Source organism: Coregonus clupeaformis, chromosome 35, assembly GCF_020615455.1.
Source record: "Coregonus clupeaformis isolate EN_2021a chromosome 35, ASM2061545v1, whole genome shotgun sequence".
In the NCBI taxonomy this organism is placed as follows: domain Eukaryota; kingdom Metazoa; phylum Chordata; class Actinopteri; order Salmoniformes; family Salmonidae; genus Coregonus; species Coregonus clupeaformis.
The window spans coordinates 41,857,296-41,871,894 of NC_059226.1; the positions used below are offsets into that span (position 1 = coordinate 41,857,296).

The 14,599-nt window shown below is 43.6% G+C and overlaps 1 protein-coding gene across 1 annotated transcript in view; it reads left to right on the forward strand.

Moving 5' to 3' along the window:
- agap1 (ArfGAP with GTPase domain, ankyrin repeat and PH domain 1) overlaps positions 1–14,599 on the forward strand; it is a 173,728-nt gene that overhangs the window by 59,740 nt on the left and 99,389 nt on the right. Inside the window, 3 exon segments of the mRNA XM_041888884.2 lie at positions 4,765–4,850; positions 5,835–5,976; positions 6,219–6,353. Coding sequence (XP_041744818.2) covers positions 4,765–4,850; positions 5,835–5,976; positions 6,219–6,353 — 363 coding nt within the window.

Genomic DNA, 14,599 nt, shown 5'->3' on the forward strand with positions numbered 1-14,599 from the left:
AGACGTGTCCCCCTGCTTAAGCCAGTACATGTCCAGGCCCGTCTGAAGTTTGCTAGAGTGCATTTGGATGATCCAGAAGAGGATTGGAAGAATGTCATATGGTCAGATGAAACCAAAATATAACTTTTTGGTAAAAACTCAACTCGTCGTGTTTGGAGGACAAAGAATGCTGAGTTGCATCCAAAGAACACCATACCTGCTGTGAAGCATGGGGGTGGAAACATCATGCTTTGGGGCTGTTTTTCTGCAAAGGGACCAGGACGACTGATCCGTGTAAAGGAAAGAATGAATGGGGCCAAGTATCGTGAGATTTTGAGTGAAAACCTCCTTCCATCAGCAAGGGCATTGAAGATGAAACGTGGCTGGGTCTTTCAGCATGACAATGATCCCAAACACACCGCCCGGGCAACGACGGAGTGGCTTCGTAAGAAGCATTTCAAGGTCCTGGAGTGGCCTAGCCAGTCTCCAGATCTCAACCCCATAGAAAATCTTTGGAGGGAGTTGAAAGTCCATGTTGCCCAGCGACAGCCCCAAAACATCACTGCTCTAGAGGAGATCTGCATGGAGGAATGGGCCAAAATACCAGCAACAGTGTGTGAAAACCTTGTGAAGATTTACAGAAAACGTTTGACCTGTGTCATTGCCAACAAAGGGTATATAACAAAGTATTGAGAAACTTTTGTTATTGACCAAATACTTATTTTCCACCATCATTTGCAAATAAATTCATAAAAAATCTTACAATGTGATTTTCTGGATTTTCTTTTCTCATTTTGTCTGTCATAGTTGACGTGTACCTATGATGAAAATTACAGGCCTCTCTCATCTTTTTAAGTGGGAGAACTTGCACAATTGGTGGCTGACTAAATACTTTTTTCCCCCACCGTATCAGTCCTCCATACCTAATATATCAGTCCTCCTCATCCCTAATATATCAGTCCTCCTCCATCCCTAATATATCAGTCCTCCTCCATCCCTAATACAGTGCTATGAAAAAGTATTTGCCCCCTTTCTAATTTTCTCTACTTTTGCATATTTGTGATACTGAATGTTATCAGATCTTCAACCAAAACCTAAAATTAGATAAAGGGAACATAAGTGGACAAATAACACAACAATTACATATTTATTTCATTTATTTCCTAAACAAAGTTATGCAACACCCAATTCCCCAGTGTGAAAAAGTAATTGCCCCCTTACACTCAATAACTGGTTGTGCCACCTTTAGCTGCAATGACTCCAACCAAATGCTTCCTGTAGTTGTTGATCTCATGTCGCTGTTGAGGAATTTTGGCCCACTCTTCCATGCAGAACTGCTTTAACTCAGTGACGTGTGGGTTTTCAAGCATAAACTGCTCGTTTCAAGTCCTGCCACAACATCTCAATTGGGATTAGATCTGGACTTTGACTAGGCCATTCCAAAACGTCCAATTTGTTGCTTTTTAGCAATTTTCATGTAGACTTGATTGTGTGTTTTGGATCATTGTCTTGCTGCATGACCCAGCTGTGCTTCAGCTTCAGCTCACAGACGGATGGTCTGACATTCTCCTGTAGAATTAGAGCAGAATTCATGGTTCCTTCTATTAAGGCAAGTCTTCCAGGTCCTGAGGCAGCAAAGCATCCCCAAACCATCACACCACCACCATGCTTGACCTTTGGTATGATGTTCTTACTGTGGAATGCAGAGTTTGGTTTTCGCCAGGCATTACTGGAACCATGTCGTCCAAAAAGTTATACTTTTGAATAATCTGTCCATAGAACATTCTTCCAAGAGTCTTGATGATCATCCAGGTGCTTTTTGGCAAACTTGAGTCAACTTTTTGGACGAGATGGGTCCCATTATGCCTGGCGAAAACCAAACATTTCTCTGTATCAGAGAATTCTACGGGAGAATGTCAGACCATCTGTCTGTGAGCTGAAGCCGAAGCGCAGCTGGGTCATGCAGCAAGACAATGATCCAAAACACACAATCAAGTCTACATGAAAATTGCTAAAAAGCAACAAATTGGACGTTTTGGAATGGCCTAGTCAAAGTCCAGACCTAATCCCAATTGAGATGTTGTGGCAGGACTTGAAACGAGCAGTTTATGCTTGAAAACCCACACGTCACTGAGTTAAAGCAGTTCTGCATGGAAGAGTGGGCCAAAATTCCTCAACAGCGACGTGAGAGACTGATCAACAACTACAGGAAGCATTTGGTTGGAGTCATTGCAGCTAAAGGTGGCACAACCAGTTATTGAGTGTAAGGGGGCAATTACTTTATCACAAAGGGGAATTGGATGTTGCATAACTTTGTTTATGAAATAAATATGTAATCGTTGTGTTATTTGTTCACTTATGTTCCCTTTATCTAATATTAGGTTTTGGTTGAAGATCTGATAACATTCAGTATCACAAATATGCAAAAGTAGAGAAAATTAGAAAAGGGGCAAATACTTTTTCATAGCACTGTATATCAGTCCTCCTCCATCCCTAATACATTAGTCCTCCTCCATACCTAATATATCAGTCCTCCTCCATCCCTAATATATCAGTCCTCCTCCATCCCTAATATATCAGTCCTCCTCCATCCCTATTATATCAGTCCTCTTCCATCCCTAATATCAGTCCTCCTCCATCCCTAATATATCAGTCCTCTTCCATCCCTAATATCAGTCCTCCTCCATCCCTAATATATCAGTCCTCTTCCATCCCTAATATCAGTCCTCCTCCATCCCTAATACATTAGTCCTCCTCATCCCTAAACATTAGGCCTCTTCATCCCTTATATACTGAACAAAAATGTAAATGCAACATGTAAAGTTGAAATGAGATCCCAGAAATGTTCTATAGGCTTGTGTACGGCTGCTGGGCCATGGAAACCCATTTCATGAAGCTCCAGACGAACAGATCTTGTGCTGACGTTGCTTCCAGAAGCAGTTTGGAACTCTGTAGTGAGTGTTGCAACCGAGGACAGATGATATTTATGCGCTACGCGCTTCACCACATGGCGGTCCCGTTCTGTGAGCTTGTGTGGCCTACCACTTCACGGCTGAGCCGTTGTCGCTCCTAGATGTTTCCACTTCACAATAACAGCACTTGCAGTCGACCGGGGCAGCTCTAGCAGGGCAGAAATTTGACGAACTGACTTGTTGGAAAGGTGGTGCCACATTGAAAGTCACTGAGCTCTTCAGTAAGGCCATTCTACTGCCAATGTTTGTCTATGGAGATTGCATGGCTGTGTGCTCGATTTTATACACCTGTCAGCAACGGGTGTGGCTGAAATAGCCAAATCCACTAATTGGAAGGGATGTCCACATACTTTTGTATATATATAGTGTATCTGTATTCCCAGTCATGTGAAATCCATAGATTAGGGCCTAATGAATTAATTTCAATTGACTGATTTCCTTATATGAACTGTAACTCAGTAAAATCTTAGAAAATGTTGCATGTTGCGTTTATATTTTTGTTCAGTGTACATCAGTCCTCCCCTCATACAACCCTGATCCCCCCTTGATATAGCAGCCTTGGCTTTGGCGAACATGGTCAGCTGGGATCCTTTAGTCCCTGGTCACGACCCACACCCTCTGACCTTTCCATCTGAGGTCAAGGTTCATAGGTCAGCCTAAGAGCATCCAGGCCAGAGAATAGGGTGTTGGTGAAGGCCAGGTGAAGATTGGAGGCCATATTGTGAGAGAACATCATTCATACAGTTCTCTCAGATCCGTACAGATAAAACATGTTTTTTTAAGGAATGACCTGCTGGAATGTTTTGCACACACACACACACACACACACACACACACACACACACACACACACACACACACACACACACACACACATACATATACTGCGCTGTCATCTCTGTGTGTGGTTTCCCTGTACAGCAGCATTCCTCTCATTCTCCTGTGGGTAGTCAATATTACCATCTGGTCCTGGACAGCTGATATCCTTGTGTGTGTGTGTGTGTGTGTGTGTGTGTGCAGTGGTGGGAAAAGTACCCAATAGTCATACTTGAGTAAAAGTAAAGATACCTTAATAGAAAATGACTCAAGTAAAAGTGAAAGTCACCCAGTAAAATACTACTTGAGTAAAAGTCTAAAAGTATTTGGTTTGAAATTTACGCCAGATCAGAGGCAGTAGGGATGACCAGGGATGTTCTCTTGATAAGTGTGTGAATTGGACCATTTTCTTGTCCTGCTAAGTAGTCAAAATGTAACGAGTACTTTTGGGTGTCAGGGAAAACGTGTGGAGTAAAAAGTACATGATTTTCTTTAGGAATGTAGTGAAGTAAAAGTGATCAAAAATATAAGTTGTAAAGTATAGATTCCCCCAAAAACGACTTAAGTACTACTTTAAAGTATGTTTTACTTAAGTACTTTACACCACTGTGTGTGTGTGTGTGTGAGTCCTCACCCACCCAAATATCTTCTTTAACATCCTGGCTAGACCTGAGCCAGACCTGAGCCAGACCTGAGCGTTCTCCACAATGAGTCCACATGAATCATAGCTACCCGTCTTTCCATTGATCATGTCTCCTTCTCACTACCATTACCTCATCAAACAGCTTTACTACGCATTTTTGAAATCATCAACCGTTAATTTAATGATTTCACTCTAGCTGGTCTAACGTGATATCAACAAATGAAATGTGAGATTGGACTAAAAGCTCAGTGAGCCTAGTTATACTGTGGTTATTAGTGGAGTATTTGATCAGTCTCCATTGTTAGTCCCTCTCTTCTCCTCCCCTCTCTCTCATACTCTGTGTTGTTCCTACAGGGGGCCGTTTTAAGAAGGAGATAGTGGTGGATGGACAGAGCAACCTGCTGCTAATCAGAGATGAAGGGGGCCCTCCAGAGGCTCAGGTTGGTAATACAGCTTTATTAACATGGCAGTATCATCTGCAACATGCTGCTGTGGATTGATTACAGGTGGGTTTCCTGTACACAGATTAAGCCGATTTAGCCCTAGACTAAAAATCCACTTTAATGGAGATACTCTATTGAGCATCCTTTTTAATCTAGAACTAGTCTTAATCTGGGTCCTGGAAACTGATGCTTCCTAACCTAACCACAAATGCAGTTTGAACTACTAACCCGAATACCTTAAAGCTAGAATCCTTAGTTGAAACAATATCAAAGCCCCGCCCCGGTTTTGCTAAAAAGCTAAGGCATGGGGCTGGAGAAATGTTAACTCTCAAATTCATAGACGGTTATGGATGCACGCACTGCCCATCCATGATATCAAATGTATAATTTTAACCATGTTTTGAGGCTATACAGTGTTTCTTTACATGTATGTTTACAAACATTGGAGTAAAACAATCTTATATTTTGGGTTCTGATGGTGTATGACAGTAGGACTAAGCTCGAGGCATATTCTTCAAGAGTCAATGGTTATATATCATTAATTTATAAGTCCAAAAATGGATGTATCAACTAAGAATTCTAGCTTTAACCTTACGATCCTTGTCTCTCTCTCTCCCTCTCTTTCTTCCCCCCTCCCTCTCCCTCTCCTCTCTCTCTCTCCCTCTCTCCTCTCCCTCTCGTTCTTTCCCCCCTCCCTCTCTCTCTTTCCCCCCTCCCTCTCTCTCTTTCCCCCCTCCCTCTCTCTCTCTCTCTCTCCCTCTCTCTCTCTCTCTCTCTCTCTCTCTCTCTCTCTCTCTCTCTCTCTCTCTCTCTCTCTCTCTCTCTCTCTCTCTCTCTCTCTCTCTCTCTCTCTCTCTCTCTCTCTCTCTCTCTCTCTCTCTCTCTCTCTCTCTCTCTCTCTCTCTCTCTCTCTCTCTCTCTCTCTCTCTCTCTCTCTCTCTCTCTCTCTCTCGCGGTCTCTCTCTCTCTCTCTCTCTCCAGTTTGCCCTGTGGGTGGATGCGGTGATATTTGTGTTCAGTCTGGAGGATGAGATCAGTTTCCAGACAGTCTACCATTACTACAGCCGCATGGCTAACTACCGCAACACTGCTGAGGTACCTCTGGTGCTGGTGGGAACGCAAGGTGAGACACACACACTGGCATGCAGAGACACGAGCATACATGCACTGTGCATGAACAGAATACTATGTTGCACCATAGTTCCATACACCTTCTTGCATCTTTTCTCCAGCCTCTATCCGAAATCACTTCCTTGGAGTGCCACTGCCACCTAAGGGCTGTTTGTAGTTACTGCAATAAGACATGCATTTCCTCTCTATAAGCACTAGAGGGCGCCACTTGATTGGCTATTTCTGTGATTGCAGATGCTATCAGCTCAGCCAATCCCCGGGTCATCGACGACACACGAGCACGCAAGCTGTCCAATGACCTGAAGCGCTGCACCTACTATGAGACGTGCGCCACCTACGGCCTCAATGTGGAACGGGTCTTCCAGGACGGTAAGACTACTCCACCGGAGTTGTTATAGAAAACTAAGATAACCCACCGGAGATGTTAACCCATCGTTTGAGTTGTCTGTTCTAACTAAGCAATATCTGTAGATCATGGTTTAATCTATTTCCATTCATTCAACACAACTAAGATGCAGGAAGTTGTGAGACTGAGACTTATGAGAAGAAGGAATTATTTTAGAATTTGTTTATGCAGGTTAAATGTTTATCACAGGTTGTGGATATGGTTTAATTTGGGGTAGGAGTATGCTGCAATTATCAGCCATAAAATACAGTTGGTCAGCTGAACCCACTACCTGTAATTCATACATCTCTTCAGTGTTGAGCCAAAGCTCCTTCCTGCTTTCCTTCCTTCCTTTATAAAGACAGGAAACAATAAAAAGCTGGGAAGCAAGGTGACATTCCCCCTGATGACTGGCCGTTTGCTTGGTCTTAATCATCTGTCAATTAACTATTAAATGGGCCCTCTCACCTATTTAGCTGAAGCGAACCGCAATTACATTTTATAATACAGGGAGGGGAGCGGGCAGAGTCACAATGTCCCTCTTATGGACAACGGTGTCCAGTCCAGCAGCACCAGCAATTAGCTGGTCATGTCACATGATCTCAACCAGGATGGAGAAATACATCAAACACATGATGAGGGAGAGGATGGTTCAAGAAATATGGCTGACCTTTTGACTCCATTTCCACCAAGAAATATGGCTGACCTTTGAATCCCTTTTCCACCACGAAATATGGCTGACCTTTGACTCCAAAATATACAGTGGCTTGCGAAAATATTCACCTCCCTTGGCATTTTTCCTATTTTATTGCCTTACAGCCTGGAATTAAAATGGATTTTTGAGGGGTTTGTATCATTCGACTTACACAACATGCATACCACTTTGAAGATGCAAAATCATTTTTGGGGTGAAACAAACAAGAAATAAGACAAAAAAACAGAACTTGAGCGTGCATAACTATTCACCCCCTCAAAGTCAATACTTTGTAGAGCCACCTTTTGCAGCAATTACAGCTACAAGTCTCTTGGGGTATGTCTCTATAAGCTTGGCACATCTAGCCACTGGGATTTTTGCCCATTCTTCAAGGCAAAACTGCTCCAGCTCCTTCAAGTTGGATGGGTTCCGCTGGTGTACAGCAATCTTTAAGTCATTCCACAGATTCTCAATTGGATTGAGGTCTGGGCTTTGACTAGGCCTTTCCAAGACATTTAAATGTTTCCCCTTAAACCACTCGAGTGTTGCTTTAGCAGTATGCTTAGGGTCATTGTCCTGCTGGAAGATGAACCTCCGTCCCAGTCTCAAATCTCTGGAAGACTGTAACAGGTTTCCCTCAAGAATTTCCCTGTATTTAGCACCATCCATCATTCCTTCAACCAGTTTCCCAGTCCCTGCCGATGGAAAAACATCCCCACAGCATGATGCTGCCACCACCATGCTTCACTGTGGGGATTGTGTTCTCGGAGTGATGAGAGGTGTTGGGTTTGCGCCAGACAAAGCTTTTTCCTTGATGGCCAAAAAGCTCAATTTTAGTCTCATCTGACCAGAGTACCTTCTTCCATATGTTTGGGGAGTCTCCAACATGCCTTTTGGCCAACACCAAACGTGTTTGCTAATTTTTTTCTTTAAGCAATGGCTTTTTTCTTGCTACTCTTCCATAAAGCCCAGCGCTGTGGAGAGTACAGCTTAAAGTGGTCCTATGGACAGATACTCCAATCTCCGCTGTGGAGCTTTGCAGCTCCTTCAGGGTTATCTTTTGTGTCTTTGTTGCCTCTCTGATTAATGCCCTCCTTGCCTGGTCCGTGAGTTTTGGTAGACGGCCCTCTCTTGGCAGGTTTGTTGTGGTGCTATATTCTTTCAATTTTTTTATAATGGATTTAATGGTGCTCCGTGGGATGTTGAAAGTTTTGGATATTTTTTATAACCCAACCCTGATCTGTACTTCTCCACAACTTTTGCAAGGCACTGTATATGGCTGTTCTTGGACTCCCTTTTCCACCAAGAAATATGGCTGACCTTGGGCTCCCTTTTCCCACTGAGAAATATGGCTGACCTTTGACACCCTTTTCCACCAAGAAATATCCAGTTTCTTGATTAAAATAGTGTCCACATCTCCATAAATCCACAATGTCCGTGTCTCGAAAAAATTATGAGATGGTGTGCACTCACTACTGTAAGTCGCTCTGGATAAGAGCGTCTGCTAAATTACTAACATGTAAAATGTCTCCAGAAAGCCACCAAGCCTTGTCCAAAGTGTTATCTAGCTAGATGCTGTTCAGAATTGACCTGTATGGTCTAAAGTAGTTTGTTGGAGGTGATGTTTTCACTATACTACTATAGTATGGTCTCCCGTGTTAATGTCAAGTAGGAACCCTGCTCCAGTAATAGTCAATCCTGAGGCTTTTCTGCTATATCACCCATATTAATCACCATGCTGGAACTCATTAATAAAGCTGTGGTGTCATCATGGGGGAGCTGAGGCTGGGCATGGGCCCAGCTAGGCTGTAATTAGTGAAATATATGGCATGCAATCAGTGGTTCATTATCAGCCCCTGCTACACCAAGTCATCCTCCACAATGACAAGTATCTGTGTCTCTGTCTCTCTGTCTTTCTGTCTGTGTGTCTCTGTCTCTCTGTGTGTCTCTTTGTGTCTGTCTTTCTGTGTGTCTCTGTGTCTCTGTCGTTCTGTGTGTCTGTGTCTCTGTCTCTCTGTCTGTCTTTCTGTCTGTCTCTCTGTGTGTCTCTCTCTGTGTGTCTCTCTCTCTCTCTGTGTCTCTCTCTCTCTGTGTCTCTCTCTCTCTGTGTCTCTCTCTCTCTCTGTGTCTCTCTCTCTCTCTGTGTCTCTCTCTCTCTGTGTCTCTCTCTCTCTGTGTCTCTGTGTCTCTCTGTGTCTCTCTCTCTCTGTGTCTCTCTCTCTCTCTCTGTGTCTCTCTCTCTCTGTGTCTCTCTCTCTGTGTGTCTCTGTGTCTCTCTCTCTCTGTCTCTCTCTCTCTCTGTCTCTCTCTCTCTCTCTCTCTCTCTGTGTCTCTCTCTTTGTGTCTCTCTCTCTCTCTGTCTCTCTCTCTGTCTCTCTCTCTGTCTCTCTCTCTGTGTGTCTCTCTGTGTGTCTCTCTGTGTGTCTCTCTGTGTGTCTCTCTCTGTGTGTCTCTCTGTGTCTCTCTCTCTGTGTCTCTCTCTATGTGTCTCTCTCTCTGTGTCTCTCTCTCTCTGTCTTTGTGTCTCTCTCTCTCTCTTTGTGTCTCTCTCTCTCTCTTTGTGTCTCTCTCTCTTTGTGTCTCTCTCTCTTTGTGTCTCTCTCTCTTTGTGTCTCTCTCTCTGTGTGTCTCTCTCTCTGTGTGTCTCTCTGTGTGTCTCTCTGTGTGTCTCTGTCTCAGTCTGTCTGTGTCTCTAGTCTGTTTCTGTATGTCTGTCTGTGTCTCAGTCTGTCTCTGTCTGTCTGTTTCTGTATGTCTGTATGTCTTTAGTCTGCTGGACTGTTTTATTCCCTCTTGTATCACAAAATGCTATTTTCAGTAACCAAGAATGTGGATTTTGAAATTATGTATCATGAAATTAATTATGCATCTGGGTAATATGATAAATCTAAAACACTTAAAGATCATTGTGGGTCCAGGTGAGATGTTGTCATTACATTGACTGACCTCTAGAGAGCAGTAAGTGAATACAAATGAAAACTTTCTGACATCTTCAGACTAGCTTTTCTGTGGAGCCCTCCTGGTGCAGATCTGAATGTCTCTTTCAATATGGCTACCGACGCTCTGTTTTCAGACATGATCAAATGCAAGACATTTACAATTACTTTTTGCGTTATGCACTCTTGAATTCAGAATATGTGTTGTTTCCAACCTGAATCCATCGATAGATGGTTTGAAACCCCAGAGTAAAAGGTCTCAGTGGATTTCCAAGTGGTTTAGAAGTGGTTTGAAGGTGTGGGTGACAGACAGAAAGCAGCCTCCAGACCTATTCCCACTCCAGGGAAATCAGCTGGATCTGAAGAAGTTTAGTTTACCCATTCTCTCTATGGGACACCCCGGCCCTGCAGCGCACACTTCTCTGGGAGATGATGGGGATAACTCCACTGTGTAGAGAGATAGATACCATCCCAGTGTCAGTGTGTAACTCCTGTGTGTAGAGTGATAGATACCATCCCAGTGTCAGTGTGTAACTCCACTGTGTAGAGTGATAGATACCATCCCAGTGTCAGTGTGTAACTCCACTGTGTAGAGTGATAGATACCATCCCAGTGTCAGTGTGTAACTCCTGTGTGTAGAGTGATAGATACCATCCCAGTGTCAGTGTGTAACTCCACTGTGTAGAGTGATAGATACCATCCCAGTGTCAGTGTGTAACTCCACTGTGTAGAGTGATAGATACCATCCCAGTGTCAGTGTGTAACTCCACTGTGTAGAGTGATAGATACCATCCCAGTGTCAGTGTGTAACTCCTGTGTGTAGAGTGATAGATACCATCCCAGTGTCAGTGTGTAACTCCTGTGTGTAGAGTGATAGATACCATCCCAGTGTCAGTGTGTAACTCCACTGTGTAGAGTGATAGATACCATCCCAGTGTCAGTGTGTAACTCCTGTGTGTAGAGTGATAGATACCATCCCAGTGTCAGTGTGTAACTCCTGTGTGTAGAGTGATAGATACCATCCCAGTGTCAGTGTGTAACTCCACTGTGTAGAGTGATAGATACCATCCCAGTGTCAGTGTGTAACTCCTGTGTGTAGAGTGATAGATACCATCCCAGTGTCAGTGTGTAACTCCACTGTGTAGAGTGATAGATACCATCCCAGTGTCAGTGTGTAACTCCACTGTGTAGAGTGATAGATACCATCCCAGTGTCAGTGTGTAACTCCACTGTGTAGAGTGATAGATACCATCCCAGTGTCAGTGTGTAACTCCACTGTGTAGAGTGATAGATACCATCCCAGTGTCAGTGTGTAACTCCTGTGTGTAGAGTGATAGATACCATCCCAGTGTCAGTGTGTAACTCCACTGTGTAGAGTGATAGATACCATCCCAGTGTCAGTGTGTAACTCCTGTATGTAGAGTGATAGATACCATCCCAGTGTCAGTGTGTAACTCCACTGTGTAGAGAGATAGATACCATCCCAGTGTCAGTGTGTAACTCCACTGTGTAGAGTGATAGATACCATCCCAGTGTCAGTGTGTAACTCCTGTGTGTAGAGAGATAAATCAACATGCTTAGTAAACAACAGGTGTAACAGTGAGATGCTGACTTACAGGCCCTTCCCACAATGCAGAGAGATAAAAAGAGACATAATATGCAAAAATAAAAATAATAACACGAAGAATAAATCCACAATGAGTAACGATAACTTGGCTGTATACACAGGGTACCAGAACCGAGTCAATGGTACGAGGTAATTGGGGTAGATATGTACATATAGGGAGGGGTAAAGTGACTAGGCAACAGGATAGATAACAGTAACTGCAGCGTATGTGATGAGCGAAAAGAGTTAGTGTAAAAAGGGTCTGCAGATAGTCCAGGTAGCAAGTGGTTTACTATTTAACTAACTGTTTAGCATTCTTATGGCTTGGGGGTGCAAGCTGTTCAGGGTCCTGTTTGTTCCAGACTTGGTGCATCGGTACTGCTTGCCGTGCGGTAGCAGAGAGAACAGTCTATGACTTGGGTGGCTGGAGTCTTTGACAATTTTAGGGTCTTCCTCTGACACCGCCTGGTAAAGAGGTCCTGGATGGCAGGGAGCTCGGCCCCAGTGAGGTACTGGGCCGTACGCACTACCCTCTGTAGCACCTTGCAGTCGGATGCCGAGCAGTTGCCATACCAGGCGGTGATGCAACCAGTCAAGATGCTCTCAATGGTGCAGCTGTATAACTTTTTGAGGATCTGAGGGCCCATGCCAAATCTTTTCACCTCCTGAGGGGGAAGAGGCACTATCGTGCCCTCTTCACGACTGTGTTGGTTTGTGTGGACCATGATAATTCCTTAGTGATGTGGACACAGAGGAACTTGAAGCTCTCGACCTGCTCCACTATAGCCCCGTCGATGTGGATGGGGGCGTGCTCGGCCCTCCGTTTCCTGTACTCCACGATCAGCTCCTTTGTCTTGCTAATGTTGAGGGAGAGGTTGTTGTCCTGGCACCACACTGCCAGGTCTCTGACCTCCTCCCTATAGGCTGTCTCATCGTCGTCGGTGATCAGGCCTACCACCGTCGTGTTGTCAGCAAACTTAATGATGGTGTTGTAGTCGTGCGCAGCCACGTAGTCGTCAGTGTGTAAATCCTCTGTGTGCTGCTGGCCCAGGAGGGAGCTTTAGACACTAAATACCCTGCTATTATCCTGTTAATTATTACACTGTTGGTCAAACTAAATCTACTGTCATTCTCTGTGTGTGTGTGTGGGTGTGATCGTGTGTGTTTGACAGCCAAGTCCATAATCTGTGGTAAATGAGTGCAAAGAAAAAAGGTCTAAATTCCTTATTAGTGACACTGTCTCCTTGCATTTTTCATTTAATTATCCTCAATTAATCACGCCTTTTAATTATCCACTACAGTGGAATTCATTGATGAGTATGAAAATGATTATTTTAATGTTTTGTGCCGCAGCCGTGCCTTGGCAGCAGTTTTCTGCCCAGAGGTGTGTGTGTGTCTGTTTTTCTGTGTGTGTGTGTGTGTGTGTGTGTGTGTGTGCCAAGTTCCCAAGTACATGTACACACACACACACACTTAAGTTTGCCTGAATTAGCCTCCCTTCCCTCTTGCATCCAAGCTGCACATTTGCCGTAATTACTACTTTACATGACCTTAATTTGGAGACGGAGGTCTGTAGTGATGGCGATGTGTGGCAGTAGCTCTCTGCCTTCACTAGAGGAGAATGTGGTTAAGATGCTCAACAAAAATAATTGGTCTGAGGCGATCATATGATTCCCCCCGCCCCTCTCCGTATGTAATCTCCTGTGATAGAGGACCAATAGCAACATCTCTAGTCATCTACATCCTGTGTTTCTTTCATCTACTCTGAATGGAATCTGACTCCATTTTGTAGAATATAAGGTGACCTTTTGATTGTGGAGCATGTTCTCCTGACTGTAGGACTTGGTCTTCATACATTATTCTGTATGCGCACGCACGCACACACACACACACACACACACACACACACACACACACACACACACACACACACACACACACACACACACACACACACACACACACACACACACACACACACACACACTGTTAGAGGCCGTTATGTCCGCTCAGAGCCCTGTGGTGTGTTGGTTGTGTGGTCCAGATAGTTCAGTGTCTATATTAAGGTGCTGGGTTCAATTCCCTCCCATCATGGGACACATGCTTTGGATGGAACGATCTGTAGATGTTTGTTATGGTGGTGAAAATCACTATTGTTTTTCTATTGGTATTCTTTTTATAATGATTACTTTAGTATGTTTTATTTGCTGGTAAACTGCAGCACATAGAAGAGAAACAGGGCTGTTTAGAATTACATTATTTATCTGACATTCAACATTCAGTCGTTCTGCAGATAAATCGCATTTTGAAACACATATGATAAATGAAAGTGTTGCAGATTTAGCCCATCTCCCTTAATTCATCTCCAGAGGAATAGTGAAGCAGACAGTAGAAAATTAAACTGCAATTTATGAAACAAATCATTCATCAACACATTTTGTGTATTGATCTTTGCAGCCCTGCGTGCATATTCCATGATCTCACTTTATTTAACTATGGATCGATTTCTGTTAGCCATACGATATGTATACCATCATTTACGGTAGCTAAGTGTAAATACATACATTATAAAGCACATGCTCATATAGGCTATGAATCCCCATGCCGTAAGTAAATGTTGATTTGTACTAATTTGACATGATTCCAATGGGACTTTCTGGAAGTTCATAGTAACAGTACAATAAAGCCAAGGCTTGTTTTAAATCAAATAAAACAGCCAATGAGTTGTAATGGATGAACAAGAATAAAATATCCTGTTGCATGAGTGGCCTGAACATTTACCATTAAAATAATTGGCACAGATACAGTCATCTGTGTGCATTAGATTTATATGATGAGTGTATGAGGAGGGGGGCCAAATGAACAGGATTGGTTTGTTTTGGCAGGGTCAAGTGCGGTGCTTGTGTGTGTGTGTGTGTGTGTGTGTGTGTGTGTGTGTGTGAACATGTAGCGGTTCTGTCACTATGCTTTCGGGGTTCAGCGGTTCTGTGGGTT